Here is a 16,635-nt window from a genome sequence, read left to right on the forward strand (position 1 = left end):
ATTTATAACACATATGTTTGGTATGTTACCAAAAATTAAATTTTTTGCCATTACTAGGGAAATGATCATATATTTGGTGAGCCTGGCTTATTATTATGGAATATAAGGATTATGAAATAAAAACAAATTTGTGAAATTATACGGTTTTAATTTTAAGAGTATAGAGATAGAATTTAGATAGAATCAGGATTGGTATTTTTTCTAGTTGTTCTGCCCTACTATACCTTTAGCGAGTTCACTTTTACCTATCATTGAGGCCTATGTGTTAAGCACATAGTTGACCGTTGAACAACGTGGGGGTTAGGGGCACCAACCCTGCCTAGCAGTTGGAAATCCACGTATAACTTTAGTTGGCCATCTGCTTCTGTGGTTCCACATCCTTGGATTCAACCAACAGTGGATTGTGAAGTACTGTAGTCTGAATTTATTGAAAAAAATTCAGATATAAGCGGACCTTGCAGTTCAAACCTGTGTTGTTCAAGGTTCAACTGTACTGTCCTCTAGTAAACTTTCTGTGTCTACTTCAGTCCAGGAGATGGCCATCTTAGGTATTTCCATTTTACCCTGTGCTTCTCCCACCACTACACTAATCACGCTCTTATAATCACTTTGCCTATCACTTGTCTGTCCCTCCCCTAACACTGTAAGCCCTGACAGAAAAGACTGTTTTGATCACAGTTGTATCCTCAGGATTTAGCCTGGCCCTTGATAGGTGCTGAAAAAGTATTTCTTGGATGTATATTTCCTTCAGGTCTTTTCTCTATGGGGACGGACACACACACACACACACACACACACACTTTGTATTAAATCATACTGCTTTCTAGTAGCTAGGTTTTAAAAAAATCAGTAAGATGAATACCTTTTTTCATTGATTAATCTCCTATAGCATAATTTTTAATGGCTGCAGAGTATTCTACTGTATAGATGTATCATAATTAAAATAACCAATGTCCTGTTGTTGTACATCAGGGTTCTTTCCAATTTTTCACAATTCAGAATAATGTTTGATTAAGATCACTGTAGTCATCTCTTTACATATTACTACAATCATCACTGGGAGGGAGCATAACTTAGTGATTAAGGGCAGAAGCTTTAGCAATAGAATGTCTTAGTTCAAAGTCCAGCTCTACTACTTAATTAGCTGTATGATGTCAGAAGTTTCTTAACTTCTCTGTGCCTTAGCTTCTTCATCTGTAAAATGGTGAGAATTAACAGTTTTGACCTAGGATTCTTATAAAGAATAAAGTCGTTATTACATGAAAAGCATTAAGGTAATATCTGACAGATGTGAACACTTAATATGAGTAAGCCATATAAAAGTGAGCACAGTAGGGGCTTCCCTGGTGGTGCAGTGGTTGAGAGTCCGCCTGCCGATGCAGGGGACACGGGTTCGTGCCCCGGTCCGGGAAGATCCCACATGCCGCGGAGCAGCTAGGCCCGTGAGCCATGGCCACTGAGCCTGCGCGTCTGGAGCCTGTGCTCCGCAACGGGAAAGGCCAAAACAGTGAGAGGCCCGCGTACCGCAGAAAAAGAAAAAAATAAAAGTGAGCACAGTAAGACTTGCTAGGTGGAATGCTTTCCCCCTGGTAAACTTCTTCAAGACCCATTTCAAGTATCATCACTTCTTATTTATTTATTTTTAATTAATTTATTTATTTATTTTTGGCTGTTTGGGTCTTCGTTGCTGCGCATGGGCTTTCTCTAGTTGCAGTGAGCAGGGGCTAATCTTTGTTGCAGTGCGCGGGCTTCTCACTGTGGTGGCTTCTCTTGTTGCAGAGCACGGGCTCTAGGCACGTGGGCTTTAGTAGTTGTGGCACATGGGCTCAGCAGTTGTGGCTCACGGGCTCTAGAGTGCAGGCTCAGTAGTTGTGGTGCACAGGCTTAGTTGCTCTGCGGCATGTGGGATCTTCCGGGACCAGGGCTCGGGCCCATTTCCCCTGCACTGGCAGGCGGATTCTTAACCACTGCGCCACCAGGAAAGTCCCACTTCTTTTTTAAAAAATTTTTGTTGGAGTATAGCTGATTTACAATGTTGTGTTAGTTTCTGCTGTACAGCGAAGTGAATCCGTTATGCATATATACATAACCACTCTTTTTCAGATTCTTTTCCCATATAGGTCATTACACACTATTGAGTAGAGTTCCCTATAAGTATCGTCACTTCTGTTGAGACCTCTCTGAGCTACCACCCTCCCTGAATCATCTTCCCCTCTGTGCCCAAATTATAACTAGTTAGAACAGGGATCATAATCAATGTTATTTCATGATATTTTGTTTTCATGGATGATTCCCTCCTCAAAGGAGGGCAGTGTATTTTATCCATTTTTTTATTCCTACAATCTAGCATAATAGTTGGCACATTAGTGATTTAGTAAATGCTTACTGAATAAACAAATTTACCCTTGAAGCATGATTTTTAAAAGCTACCTAGTATTATATCCTCCGTTCTATACCACAGAAAAGATATTTAAATGAAGACCAAGGGCAGCCTTGAAGGAGAAACAGTCACAAAGTTAAGGGCTGACTATGTATGAGTCTGTTTTCTTAAATGCTTATTTTGCACAGTTTATCTCATTACCTCTTATCCTAGCAGGGTTGGACTTACTCATGTTCATTTTAGCTTAAAGACTGTTCTGCTCACTCATAATAATTTCCTGTTATGGAAAACAGACTCTACCTCCTTTTTAATTTTCAAAAAAATTATCTTAGTATTACTTATCTTGTGATAGATTTTAAAAAAACTTATCTCAAAATACTTTTTTTTTTCTGAGGAAATTTCCATGTTGACAAAGGTACAAAAACTGGTGATAACAGAAAAGGGTAGAAAACAGTTTCATGGAATGCTGGAGAAAGTCTGGAAGTAAGATTGTATTGAGCAACTATTAACTATATAGAATAAATATGCTGCAGAGTATTAGTACTGCATAATATTATACATACGTAGATTATAGGCCAATTGAAAGCATTATCCTCTTAAATTCCAGCTTTAGTTTTACTCCCTACTTTTATAATGGGATTAAATAGGCTGCTTGCAAGGAAATGAGCCTGCTAACCCTGGGAGCAAGGATGCCTACTCTTAGGTATTTCTAGACAACATTCCTGTATTCAAGTCTAGATTACATAACCTAGGAAGTCCTTTCCTCCTCCTCAATGCACAGATTCTATATGATTCCATCAAACACTTAAACCTGACAATAAAATGCTTTTGCACCTAATAACTTGTTCTTTCACTTATTTATTTCAAGAATTTGGCCATTCTAATAGTAAAGCCTCTCTCATCTCTGTTGTTTATTTATCTGTAATCCACTATCTTTTATTACTATTGCTGCAAATATGGTTAGGAGGAATTCTTGTAAACAGGTCTTGGTTAAAGTACTGAATATGAATATCTTCAGCAAAAATGTGTATAGTACATTTATAGATAAGCAATATGCAAAAATATAGTTAAAACTTTTCAGGAAGATTCTCATTAGATCATAATATACGTGAAACCTTGAAAAACCTAATACTATCATTTCAGGGCTAACTCTTACTTTTCACTGTATAATAATAAATGTATCTCACACAGAACAATAGATACCTCAATATTTACACATTGGTATGAAAACATCGAAGTTGGGATATCTTATACAAATTTTGTCCAAAAAGTTAGGAAACTGATATGTTAATGCATCTCCTCCTTGAAAAGAGGTGGTTTTCTCCAGCTTCGAATACAATACCTTATACTTTTGTACTTCTTGCCAAAAGAGCACCCCATTTTCCAATAAATCTCCTTTTAGAGCCACAAACTGTTGAAACTGTCTTGCGGTAATTGGATTCAATAATGCTTTACGGAAAGCAATGATATCACAAGATGACGATATCCACTTACTCTCCACAGGCTGTCCAAATCAGAGAATACAGAAAATTAGCTGTGTTCTAAAAGTTAATAATAAAGTCATTTATTAGGCTGAAAATTACCAACTTCTATCTCCTTTATTTTTGGCGGTTGAAATTTACGGCATGGATAAATAGAATTTGGCAGCTCTCCTCTGTTCTCCCTTTTGTCTCCTTTGTATTTTTATGGCATCAGTTTTTTAAGAGGTGGAGAGAAAAAGAAATGATTGGATGACTTAGAACATATGAGTACATTAAGAATGTTAACAATCATTACAGTTTGGGACTATGGTGAAAAACTACACTTTGGCGTACAGTATGAGTTCTGTGCTTAAACAGAACAAAGTAATCATAATGTTATAATTATTATTTTATAATTATATATATTATATGTTATACATTAATATGCAATTTTCCTGTCTTTTAAAAAGTAAAAACAGTTGAACATTTAAGATATTTTTCAAAAATTTTAGAAAAAATTACCAATTAATCTTATTAATTTAAATAGGAAATTTACTGTGGAGCTTCACTATAATTCTATCCTAGAAAGATCATGGTTTTTTTTGGCCACGCTGTGCTGCTTGTGGGACTTTAGTTTCCTGACCAGGGATTGAACCTGGGCCACAGCAGTGAAAGTGCTGAGTCCTAACCACTGGACTGTCACGGAATTCCCAAAAGATCATGTTTTTAGGCAAGACATCTTTATATTATTTTAATAATAAATTACTATTAATAATTAATAACTGGAGGAAATAATTATCAGTGCATATTTTTAAAAATAAACTTTCTCTGACCCAGGATTCACTTTACACAACAAAAAAGTCATGTTGTTTTACTAATGCTTAAAGGTATTACTTATTTTATCTTCACAATTCTGAAGTATACGATGTCTACTTTTTTTACCTTGACCATTTTAGATCACATATTCATCCTCTTTTAGCCTCTCAGATTAAGAAAAATAATAGATTTTATTGAATTTACTGAATAGATTTTTTTTCATTTGATAAATTTATTGAAGTGCCCCAAATCTGAGTTTAGCCTACAACCATGAAAGGAAGCATCACTCTAAAGGTAATATTTTAGATGAACTTAGGAATTATAGTAACAATCAATGACAAATATCCATTGCACACGATAAATACCCATTACTGACAATGCATAAAATAAGTTCCTTGAAACAAATCATGTGTGACCAACAATATAAGCGTTTTAAGAGAGTTATGTAAAAAGTCTATGGGAATGCAAAGGAAGGAGTAACTAATTCTGCCTGGAGGAGTAAGAGCTTTACAGAGAAGGGCTTTGAGGATGACATCTGAGCTGGAAACTGAAAAGCGAAGGCAACTCCAGGCACTCTAGATGAACGGTGGTGCTTTTACCCCAGATAAAGTGAATAGATGTCTATCACTATTTTAGTGAGGCACATGTGGTGTTCCAAGGACAAAAAGTTAAGACCATCACCAGATGGTCCATATTAAAATTATAGCCCTATAAATAGGAACAACTATGTATTAGACTGGGATGTTTATTTAAAACCCACTCAACAAATAATGTTTTAAGACCTGCTTCTTAAGATACTAAAACTTAGTAATTTAACTAAAACCCGTAATTTAACTAAACAGAAAATACCATAATATATAATGTACGATAATATGACATATAAGCCCATTCTATTTAGTATTTTTAAAAAAATACATAGCAAAGGACAAATATAAGAACAGTTTGTTTCCTTTCAAGAGGAAAATACAAGAAAAAAGCATCCTAACAGATACATACACTCCTCTAACAGTCGAATAGATTTTTATCTTTGTTAGGTTGTAGGGGGTCACCTGGGTCTAGTTTGACATTTTATCAAGACCTATAGAAGGACAAATACACATACATTTGTAGGCTCAAAAAGACTGTTTATCATGCTTGTTAAGAAGCAAAACAGGCGATTTCTAGGAAGGTATCATATTGTAGTGGTTTAAATAAGCGCCAAAATGATAGCTATCTTAATTCTTTTAAAGTTAAAATGTAATTCTAAATAAAGAGGATAATGTAAGATAATTTAAGTTGCTGATTCTGCTGCATACTCCCCATTCTTTTTGTGTAAACCACTCCCAATAATAAATAAACTACCATATGCTGGAATGATCAGCCTGTCTCAATAAATCCATCACAAGCAAAACAACTAAAAATACACATTTACAGTCCAATCCCACACTTCTAGGGTTGAGCAGGCTAAGGGACTCTTTAAGAAGAGGGCTCTAGTAGAATCACACTTCCCTGCAGATTCCATTAGCGAGTTAAGAACAGTGTCAGCATCTGTGGCTTAGAAAACAGCATTATCTACAATGAGGGTCTCTGTACAAGAAGAGGAAGAAAAACAATACTTTGACAGTGGAACTTACAAGAGGAAGAACATAACAAACAAATATTACTTGCCTTCCAGACTCCAATCTTCCTTTCATGCTTCTGTAGTAAAAGTTCTTCAGCTATGTCTCTCACCTGTACCTAGAAGCAAACCAATGATTTTATCCGAGTTATTCAGAATGTCTACAGTATTGAAATCATTTACTGATTTAACAGCTTTAAAAAATGAGGTAAAGGTCAGTGTGGATAAGAGAAAGAACAGGAGAAAGAGGATAAGACTTAGAAATGGAAGCCCTGTCCATGTCCCCGGGCAAGTCACTCAAATTCTCTTAACAGTCTCCTCATCTGCAAAATGGAGATAATACCTGAGTGTATTGCCCCAAAGGTAGACAACAGTTTCACTTGGGCCCCATAGAAACTGAAGCGGGAAGGATGATTAGGACTTCCCAAATTTTTGTGTATTTTCTAGCCACGACTAATTTTAGATGAGCACAAAAGTTACTCAACACAGGGAGGTAATACAGTAGATATTTCTCGAGGTTATTGCCTATTCACAATATTTTCCCTTTTTTGGGAACCACTCCTGCCAAATCTGTGCTATGTGACTCTACCTCCCTGTCTATAGCAGGTAGATCCAGGAGCTGACCCAGACAGACAGGGACTAGAATCACTGCTGCTCAGTCTTTTGGTAGCCACAGCCTGGAGAAAAGATCTGAGAATTCTTCTTGCTGGGTTCCCAGGGCTGTCCTGGCCCCTGGCCTTTGCAAAGCTTGGGTGCCAACTCTTTCCCTAAATGTGTGAGATGCTCCAGCATCATTTTATTAAAAATTCTCGATCTTCCTTCTCTTCTGTCTTTGGCTTTAAGGTTGCCAGAATCAGTGAATGTTGCTGGCCACACACAGAATTGCTAAGTTAGGAAGGAGCTGTAAATTACAATAAAGTTATTGTGGTAAACGTAGTGAGAAAACACGGTAAACAATATTAATGAGCCAAATATCTTTCTACTTGGCTTTGGATAGACAATTAGAGTTAGCCTGAAGAAAGGAAATGAGGAAATCTGAGTTGTCCCAAAGCTTACTTCCAGGAACTTTTTGCCTAAAACAAGTCAGGTCTTCTTCCCCATACTATAAGTTCTATGTTCCCAGCTGTACTGTGTTTTCCATAACTTAAGGTGTTAAGAAGACTAAGGATATTTCCAGATAAGTAAGACTCAAAGTGTTTGATAAAATAAATATGGAGGGCAGCTTTTTTACATTCTTCCTGATCAATACTAATGGCATGTGCTTTGCACACTGAAGTCCAAAATTACATGCTCTCTACTCCTTGTGTTCTTTTTGTAAAGATCAGGTTTGCCTGTTTTTAGGTGTGATAATGACATTTAAAATTATTGAAGCAATACATGCTTCTTATAAAATAAAAACTAAACAAAGCAAAACAACAAAAACCCTACTTTACAAAGTAAAAATCCTTCACACTACCCATACCCATTCCCAGGAGGCAGATCTTTTCTTTCATCTTTGTTCATAAACATAAATATAGACAGAGGGAAGGAGAAAGAGAAATGCATAAATAGACAGATATACAGATATAAGTACATATAATGGGATTATCTTCTATGTATTGTTCTGCATCCTGCTTGTTTCACTCAATAAATAACATCTTTCATTACCAATATATGTGGAAATCTCATTTTTATAATCTCATTTTATATGGAAAACTGCATAGGTATCCATAGTATGGAATTCTTATAATTCATTTAACTATTCCCCTTTGTACATCCTTGCCCATTTATATGAAGACTCAATAATAATAATGTAAAAAATAATAATGATATTAATAGACAGTATGTGAGTGTTTGCTGTGTACCAGGCACCACGCTAAGAAACTACACATATATCATTTCGTTTCCTCTTCATAACAATCTTACGAAGCTATTACTCTTATTATCTCCATTTCTTTTCCAAATGAGAAAACTGAGGTTGTAAAACTTATTGTTGTACAATTAATATGTGGCAGTGTTGAGATTAAAACTTGGGAAGTCTGACTTCCTGCTCTTAACCACTATGCCATGGAAGTACAGTGGCTTAGTCAGGCTTTCACATTTGAGGCTTTGAGAGGTGCTGTCAGTTGCTATCCCAAGATTATACTAATTTACATACCTTTATCTTTTGACGTGCTGCAAACTGTTCACTTGCAAGAAACAATGGCAACCACACATTTTCTAGCCTATTTAGGACATGCTTCTGAATTTCAATTAGAACAGCTGCATCAAGCTGCTCATGGAGAATCTTTCCCCAGCCACCACTTAAATGCATTATCTAAGGAAATAAAAATGAAACAGAAACAACAAACTTCTGTTTAGGTAAAGAAATGCTAGTAGTCATTAATTTATTCATTCACCCCAAGACTATTTGCTGAGCACCTGATAGGTGCCAGAATTTTCATTTTCTGTAAAATAGCTCCTGGCTTTGCTGTGTAGAGTAAAGACAAATAACTTCCCTAACATCAAACAGAGAATTGTGGTTTATGTGATGGTTGTTTTAGATGTATGATTTTGCTTATGATAATATATTTCAAAGAACACAGGGATTTCTATCCTGTGTGACAACTGCAGTGCCATTTTTTTCTCCATGGCTTCAGTTTCTTCAACTGTAAAATAAGGGCATTAGACTTTTAGTTTTCTAAGGGCTCTTCTAGGTCTAATATTCTATGAATCTCTGATTCTACTCAAATGGACTTGTTTGAGAAGGCATTTTCTTTTGTGTCTGAGAAAAATAAGGCATTAATTAGTTAAGAGACAACCTTGACTCAGACATTATAAATATGCATATTACCAATAAACATTGGGTTGGACATGGTGGAATGATGGTGGTGGTAGCAATGTAGGGCTGTTCCAACAACTTCAAAGAAGAAAACAGAGATAGCAGGAAGTAGAAAAAGGCCAGGTTATACAGACAATAGTCTCTGACTTGCACAGGTAGCCCTTTTATAAGACAATTTCTCTGTGGCCAAAATGTTCCTTCTATATAATTACTGGCTTCCACGATACTAATGGCCATAAAAATTAATTAATTAAAAAACAATACTAATGGCCAATTCCTACTATAAATCATCCTGTTTCTGCATATATACCACTCAAAATTGGTGAGTTTTTTGTACACAGAAAAAAATTGGACTCCTCATTGGAGGCTTAGCTCTCCTTTGACTAATAAGATTAACTTAATCCTAATAATAATATTGTTTTATATAAAAAGAGAAACTCTCTCAGCCATCCTTTAATAATATTAATCAAATAATATTAACAATAATATGGTTTCTGTATAAAAATAAGAAGAAAAGAGAATAAGAGAAAAGACTGCTTTGCTAATCAAACTGCAAATTGGCCACACAACTAGGATTAGAACTAGCATGGTCTGTATAAAACATAAGGCGATGCAGAAATCCTTAAGTATAAAATAGGTAAATAAAAATAAAAGTGAAGACAAAGATGAGGAAGAAGGGTCATTTGGAAAACTCCTCTATAGTAAGCACAATCATTTGCTATGACAGCAATGGATGACTTTTTCCACTGAATTTTTAATTCTCAGCAAGTTTTTCTATGGAAGGTTCACACAGTAGCATCAGATACCATGAAACCTCACACAATGTAGCACAAGCCAAATAGAAAACAAATGCTTTCCATGTGTTTATTTCATACTTATGCTTATTGAGATACTCCCAGCCACTTTTGCTAATACATCCCAGATTTGTATCTCAGGGAACTAATGGCAAGACATTTTTGTTAAAGTTGCTTAATTCTAGAATTTCTTCTCCCTCTTACTCCCAAGGACTTTTGTTTATTTTCCCCCCAAAGATTTGGATTTTTAATTTGGTATGCCCTACTTATGAATAGCTCTGAATTTTTCTTTAATTTACTGAATTAATCTGAGATTTGTATTTTACAAACGTATGCCATCAGGGTACACATCCTTTTAAACTACGAAAATAAAGAACTCAAATGCTACACATTTGATCTAGCAAACTTCTAATATTAGCAAATTTCAGGTTAAATAAATTACAACAATTTTATATTTCAAAGGCATTAAAATTGAGCCATATCTCATGTGATCAATTACATGAACACTCAAAACCACTGTTGAATCCCAATCTGACATTTTTGCTGTAAATAATGACACCGTCTAGTTATTAATAAGTTGTGACTAAAGCCATATGATCTTGGCTCAACAAAATGGAAAATCTATGTTCCTGGTCAATAAAAATTGTTTTGGGAGACAGTACAATGGCAAACAGGATTTTTCAAAAATCAGTTATGTCTGGAGTAATTTCAGGTAAGACAAGAACAGAAAAGAGGTAGAGATGGGGTTTAATGGCTGATAATGGCTGCTTTTCTGCTTTTGAAAGGTGCAAGGACTTTGTCCTCCTTGTTTACCACTTATCCTGAGCACCTAGAACAGCGTCAGGCATATCACAGGCACCCATACTTGCTGAATGAATGGGTGAGTGGATGAATGAAAGTTATTTTTATTCCACAGATTACTTTAAAAATAACACAGTTTTAATAATATATAATACTTGAGTGAATTTTAAGGTATCTGTAGAGGGACTTCCCTGGTGGTCCAGTGGTTAAGACTCCACGCTCCCAATGCAGGGGGCCAGGGTTCGACCCCTGGTCAGGGAACTACAGCCCACATACTGCAACTAAGAGTTCGCATGGCTCAACTAAAGATCCCACATGCCGCAAGTAAAGACTCCGCATGCTGCAACTGAGACCTGGTGCAGCCAAATAAATAAATGAATAAATAAATTTTTTAAATAAGTAAATAAAGGAAAGCAGCCTTTATTTAAAAAAAGACATTTGTAGATAATTATGAATACCTAAAAAAAAAGATATCAAAAGTGTCGAACATATAAGTCATAAAAGCAAAAGAAAAAAGACGACGTTGAGATTGTTGGCAAAAAGAAATAAATTACTAGTTTTCATACTTAAATGTAGAAAATATGTCTCCATGTTGATACCTGGTCCTGTTGATACAGAGAAGCTGGACTGTTGGGTCCAAAGAAATATTTTTTATTAAGGTACTTGTTTTTAATGTACATAGATTCTGCCTCCCTTCGCTTTCGATCTCTGTAAGTTATTCTTCGGAACTGTTCAATGTCTGTCCAGCACATAAGGTCCATGCTAAAATGAAAAAGTACAGCCCTTCTTATTTATTTCTTTCAATTCTATTAAACACCAAACAAGTTGTTGTTTTGACAGAATTTAGAAAGTGCTGTATTGAGCAGTTAGCACAACCGATTAGACCATGGAACTAATGAGTATGATATTATTAATATTATTATTAATATTGTCTTATCCTGGCTAAATATATGAATGAATACAAGGAGTGCTGGGATCAGAGAAGAATCTACCATCATACTGGTAGGGTGGGTCTCAGAGTTCTTCCATTAATGATGAACTAGTATTATAAATTTCAAATATGGAAAAATTTCCACCTATTGCATGTCTATTTGGCAACCTGCTAAATTTAGAATGATTATCATCACAAAGGGGAACTATATAGGTGAAATTTGGCTCCCAGGTCTAACCTGTTTTTGTTAACTTGGGAGAAAATTATTGGAAAAAATATGATTAACACTTCAGTTTATATTAGATAAATATGTCATAAGGTACCAAGATTCTATGCAGAACTATAATGTTTCATTTATGTATTAACTAATGAAAATCACAAAATAGTAATTTCAATAGCTTAGTAAAATATAAAAGAGAAACTTCTCAGAAAGAGTCATTAGAGCACCTGTTTAGAAAAATGCAAAAGAAACATGAGAATAGGCAAAAATAAAACATACTGGTGTTTTAATTTAGCCAATGGTAAAAGTATCAACAAATATTGTTTGACCACTTAAAATAACATTTTGGAGGCTGTTATCAAAATGCAATTCCCAACAAAAGGTTATTGTACAGGTTTCATTAATCTTTACTGAAATGGGTAAAATCTAGCACCAAACCATTTTTATCATATGTTGAATCAAAACAAGTTTCTAACAGTTTAGAAGAATATTTTAAGAGAGAAATAAATTTTAAAATGGTTATGTTCCTTACCTTGAAGAATGAGCCTCAAGAAACTGATGAAAATGTTCAAACTCCAGTTTGTTGTTAAGCAGATCATTAAAATTAAAATGCCTATATTCTGCAGGAACATTATTCCAGTATTCTGTTTGTTTAGAGACATGAGGAAGTGGTGAAATACCAGATCCAATTTCACAAGTAGTGTCCTAGTGAAATAACACTTTTCATAAAAATCTCTTAAATACAACAAATTATTTTCCAAATTTAAAGAGAAACTGAAATAAAAATTAACTATTAGGCCAATGGCATTTATCAGTCCAATGGTAGAACTGGGTAAAGAATCCAGAATCTGGTTCTAACTCACATCAAATTCTGTTCTGTTCCTTTCCATTCCATTCCCTTCTTTTCAGGAACATTAGTAAGTATTTACTATACACTTGCTTATAAAATATTAATTTTATTATTTTTGTTGGTACAGAAGTAATATGTCTTTTGTAATAAAAAGAAAACAAAAAGCAGACATTGTACTACCATTCAGAGATAACCACCACAAACATTTTTATGTGTATCCTTTTAGTCTTTTTTGTACACACATGTAGTTTATTACAAACGGAAACAGGACTATACAACCATGTATGGTTTTTGGTTCTTTTTCTTAACGATATATCATGAACATAAAACATTAGTTTGTCTATAAAAGTTTTTTATGTTATAGAGTAGTAAAAGATACTTTAGATGTAATCTCCTTCATATAACAGTTAATTGTTAGGTATTTTTAATACCTCTGATGTTTTGCGAACAGTTTACAAGTCCTTCAGGGCAAAGAGCTAGAGAGGCTTATTCTTCAGAAATCCTTCCTATGTAACTCCCTATATAATTAATTCACCTCCCTATTTGTTTTTGAAAAGCATCAGACCATGAGATAAACTACCTATATTTAAAAAATCAATTTTTGATAGGTATAAGTATTATGAATAGTATTATAAATTAAAAAAAATTTAAAGATACTTTATGAATTTTTATGTATCCTTTCCAGATATTAATTAATAGAATTTCAAATAAAGAATTTCTGTGTTTATAAGGCAATAACATGAAGGTTACATTTAAAAAACAGCTTTACTGTTTGTGAAAAACTTTATTGCAAAAGAATAAAGATTTCAGATAGCTACAAAGTAGAAAATTAAAAAATCACCTGAAACCTTACCACTCAGAGCTAACTATTTTTAATATTTTGATGAACATTTTTCCAGACAGCCCTCTTTGCATACATGTATACACCTAGGAATGCATGTATAATTTTAGGTGAATAGGATTAACCAATACCAGTGTTTTTGTTCCCCACATTTTTATAAAATAATATGTCGGGGGCATTTTCCATGTCAATAAATATGAATCTAAACTGTCATTTCTAAGTAGATACACACATTTAATCTTATGGCCTTATGGATCTATCATGGTTTACTTAGCCAATCACAAATTTGCAAATAACACTTTAATATCCTAGTCAATCCTATGATATTTTTATTGACTCTGTTAAAGCCTTTCCATATTTTTTCTTTATTATTTTGCTTACTGCTATCACACAACACTTCTTTTTCTGTTTGGAAAACTCAATTTAATTCTTTTGTGACTTGAACAAATAGCGCTGCTGCCATACAGAAAATAACCAGTAACATTCAAAGGAATATAATGTGGCTTGAAGGCTCTTAGCTAAGGCAAACCTGTATCTTGGCTCCCTATGCTACTTCAACTGCTTTATTTTTCTGGCTTTGTTGTTAAATGTGTCAAAAAAATGTGATACCTGTCAAATGCAGCATGTTGGGCAAAGAAGCAGCAGAAAATGAAACTGCCTGACCCCTACTTTATCAATACATGATTTCCTCAATATATGATTCCTACTCCCCCCGGCTCCCCCCCAATATATGCAGTGATAATCCTTTCTAGGTTAAAATCTTTGTTTTTCTAAGTAGAGAGTTTCTTACCTCAGCTTTCTTGGAAACTGTCTCTTTATGCAAAGCCTGTAGCTTTCTGAAGTACGTGGAATTTAGCTGTCGAGTTTCCTCCACCAGCTCCACCTATAATAACACAATAATAAAGTTTGTAACATCAAAAGAATGTGCATTATGAAAAAGTGGGGAAAGCGTGCACAATTTGCCAATAACAGTGGGCTAAAAAACAAATACACTTGCCAATAAAGTAATTTAGTTTGGAGGCAGAAGCAAGAAGACCCACATAGTGAAAAACATTAGCTACAGGGCTTCCCAGGTGGCGCAGTGGTTTAGAGTCCGCCTGCCGATGCAGGAGACACGGGATCGTGGCCTGGTCTGGGAAAATCCCACATGCTGCAGAGTGGCTAGACCTGTGAGCCATGGCCACTAAGCCTGTGCGTCCAGAGCCTGTGCTCCGCAACGGGAGAGGCCACAACAGTGAGAGGCCTGCGTACCGCAAAAAACAAACAAACAAAAAAAAACATTAGCTACAATTGCTATAGGTGCAAGGTTAGGTTGTTTTATTGGGATGTTTCCTGTTTCTTAAGGTAGGACTGCATTGCTATAAACTCCCCTCTTAGAACTGCTTTTGCTGCATCCCGTAGGTTTTGGGTCGTCTTGTTTTCATTGTCATTTGTTTCTAGGTATTTTTTGATTTCCTCTTTGATTTCTTCAGTAATCTCTTGGTTGTTAAGTAGTGTATTGTTTAGCCTCCAAGTGTTTGTATTTTTTACAGATCTTTTCCTGTAATTGATATCTAGTCTCATAGCATTGTGGTCAGAAAAGATACTTGATAAAATTTCAATTTTCTTAAATTTACCAAGGCTTGATTTGTGACCCAAGATATGATCTATCCTGGAGAATGTTCCATGAGCACTTGAGAAAAATGTGTATTCTGTTATTTTTGGATGGAGTGTCCTATAAATATCAATTAAGGCCATCTTGTTTAATGTATCATTTAAAGCTTGTGTTTCCTTATTTATTTTCATTTTGGATGATCTGTCCATTGGTGAAGTGGGGTGTTAAAGTCCCCTACTATGATTGTGTTACTGTCAATTTCCCCTTTTGTGGTTGTTAGTATTTGCCTTATGTATTGAGGCGCTTCTATGTTGGGTGCATAAATATTTACAATTGTTATACCTTCTTCTTGGATCGATCCCTTCATCATTATGTACTATCCTTCTCTGTCTCTTGTAATAGTCTTTATTTTAAAGTCTATTTTGTCTGATATGAGAATTGCTACTCTAGCTTTCTTTTGATTTCCATTGGCATGGAATATCGTTTTCCATCCCCTCACTTTCAGTGTGTATGTGTCCCTAGGTCTGAAGTGGGTCTCTTGTAGACAGCATAAATATGGGTCTTGTTTTTGTATCCATTCAGCCAGTCTGTGTCTTTTGGTGGGAACATTTTATCCATTTACATTTTTTTTTTTTTTTTTTTGCAGTACGCAGGCCTCTCACTGTTGTGGCCTTTCCCGTTGCAGAGCACAGGCTCCAGACGCGCAGGCTTAGCGGCCATGGCTCACGGGCCTAGCCGCTCTGCAGCATGTGGGATCTTCCTGGACGGGGGCATGAACCCGTGACCCCCACATCAGCAGGCAGACTCTCAACCACTGCACTACCAGGGAAGCCCAATCCATTTACATTTAAGGTAATTATTGATATGTATGTTCCTATTCCTATTTCCTTAATTGTTTTGGGTTTGTTATTGTAGGTCTTTTCCTTCTCTTGTGTTTCTTGCCTAGAGAAGTTTTCTTTAGCATTTGTTGTAAAGCTGGTTTGCTGGTACTGAGCAGAAGGAAAGAGATCATAAAGATTAGATCAGAAATAAATGAAAAAGAAATGAAGGAAACAATAGCAAAGATCAATAAAATTAAAAGCTGGTTCTTTGAGAAGATAAACAAAATTGATAAACCATTAGCCAGACTCATCAAGAAAAAAAGGGAGAAGACTCACATCAATACAATTAGAAATGAAAAAGGAGAAGTAACAACTGACACTGCAGAAATACAAAGGATCGTGAGAGATTACTACAAGCAACTATATGCCAATAAAATGGACAACCTGGAAGAAATGGAAAAATTCTTAGAAATGCACAACCTTCCGAGACTGAACCAGGAAGAAATATTAAATATGAACAGACCAATCACAAGCACTGAAATTGAAACTGTGATTAAAAATATCCCAACAAACAAAAGCCCAGGACCTGATGGCTTCACAGGCGAATTCTATCAAACACTTAAGGAAGAGCTAACACCTATCCTACTCAAACTCTTCAAAAATACAGCAGAGCGAGGAACACTCCCAAATTCATTCTACGAGGCCACCATCACCCTGATACCAAAACCAG

General features: G+C 35.3%; 1 protein-coding gene across 1 annotated transcript in view; it reads right to left on the minus strand.

Annotated features, from left to right (window-relative positions):
* Positions 1-16,635, minus strand: part of RGS22 (regulator of G protein signaling 22) — a 155,180-nt gene that overhangs the window by 26,573 nt on the left and 111,972 nt on the right. The window contains exons 15-20 of the mRNA XM_060035274.1: positions 14,281-14,373; positions 12,332-12,504; positions 11,248-11,410; positions 8,391-8,549; positions 6,304-6,372; positions 3,723-3,884 (exon numbers count right to left, since the gene is read on the minus strand). Of these exons, the coding sequence (XP_059891257.1) occupies positions 3,723-3,884; positions 6,304-6,372; positions 8,391-8,549; positions 11,248-11,410; positions 12,332-12,504; positions 14,281-14,373 (819 nt within the window). The remainder of the gene's footprint in view (positions 1-3,722; positions 3,885-6,303; positions 6,373-8,390; positions 8,550-11,247; positions 11,411-12,331; positions 12,505-14,280; positions 14,374-16,635) is intronic.

Source organism: Delphinus delphis, chromosome 17 (genome assembly GCF_949987515.2).
Source record: "Delphinus delphis chromosome 17, mDelDel1.2, whole genome shotgun sequence".
Lineage (NCBI taxonomy): Eukaryota > Metazoa > Chordata > Mammalia > Artiodactyla > Delphinidae > Delphinus > Delphinus delphis.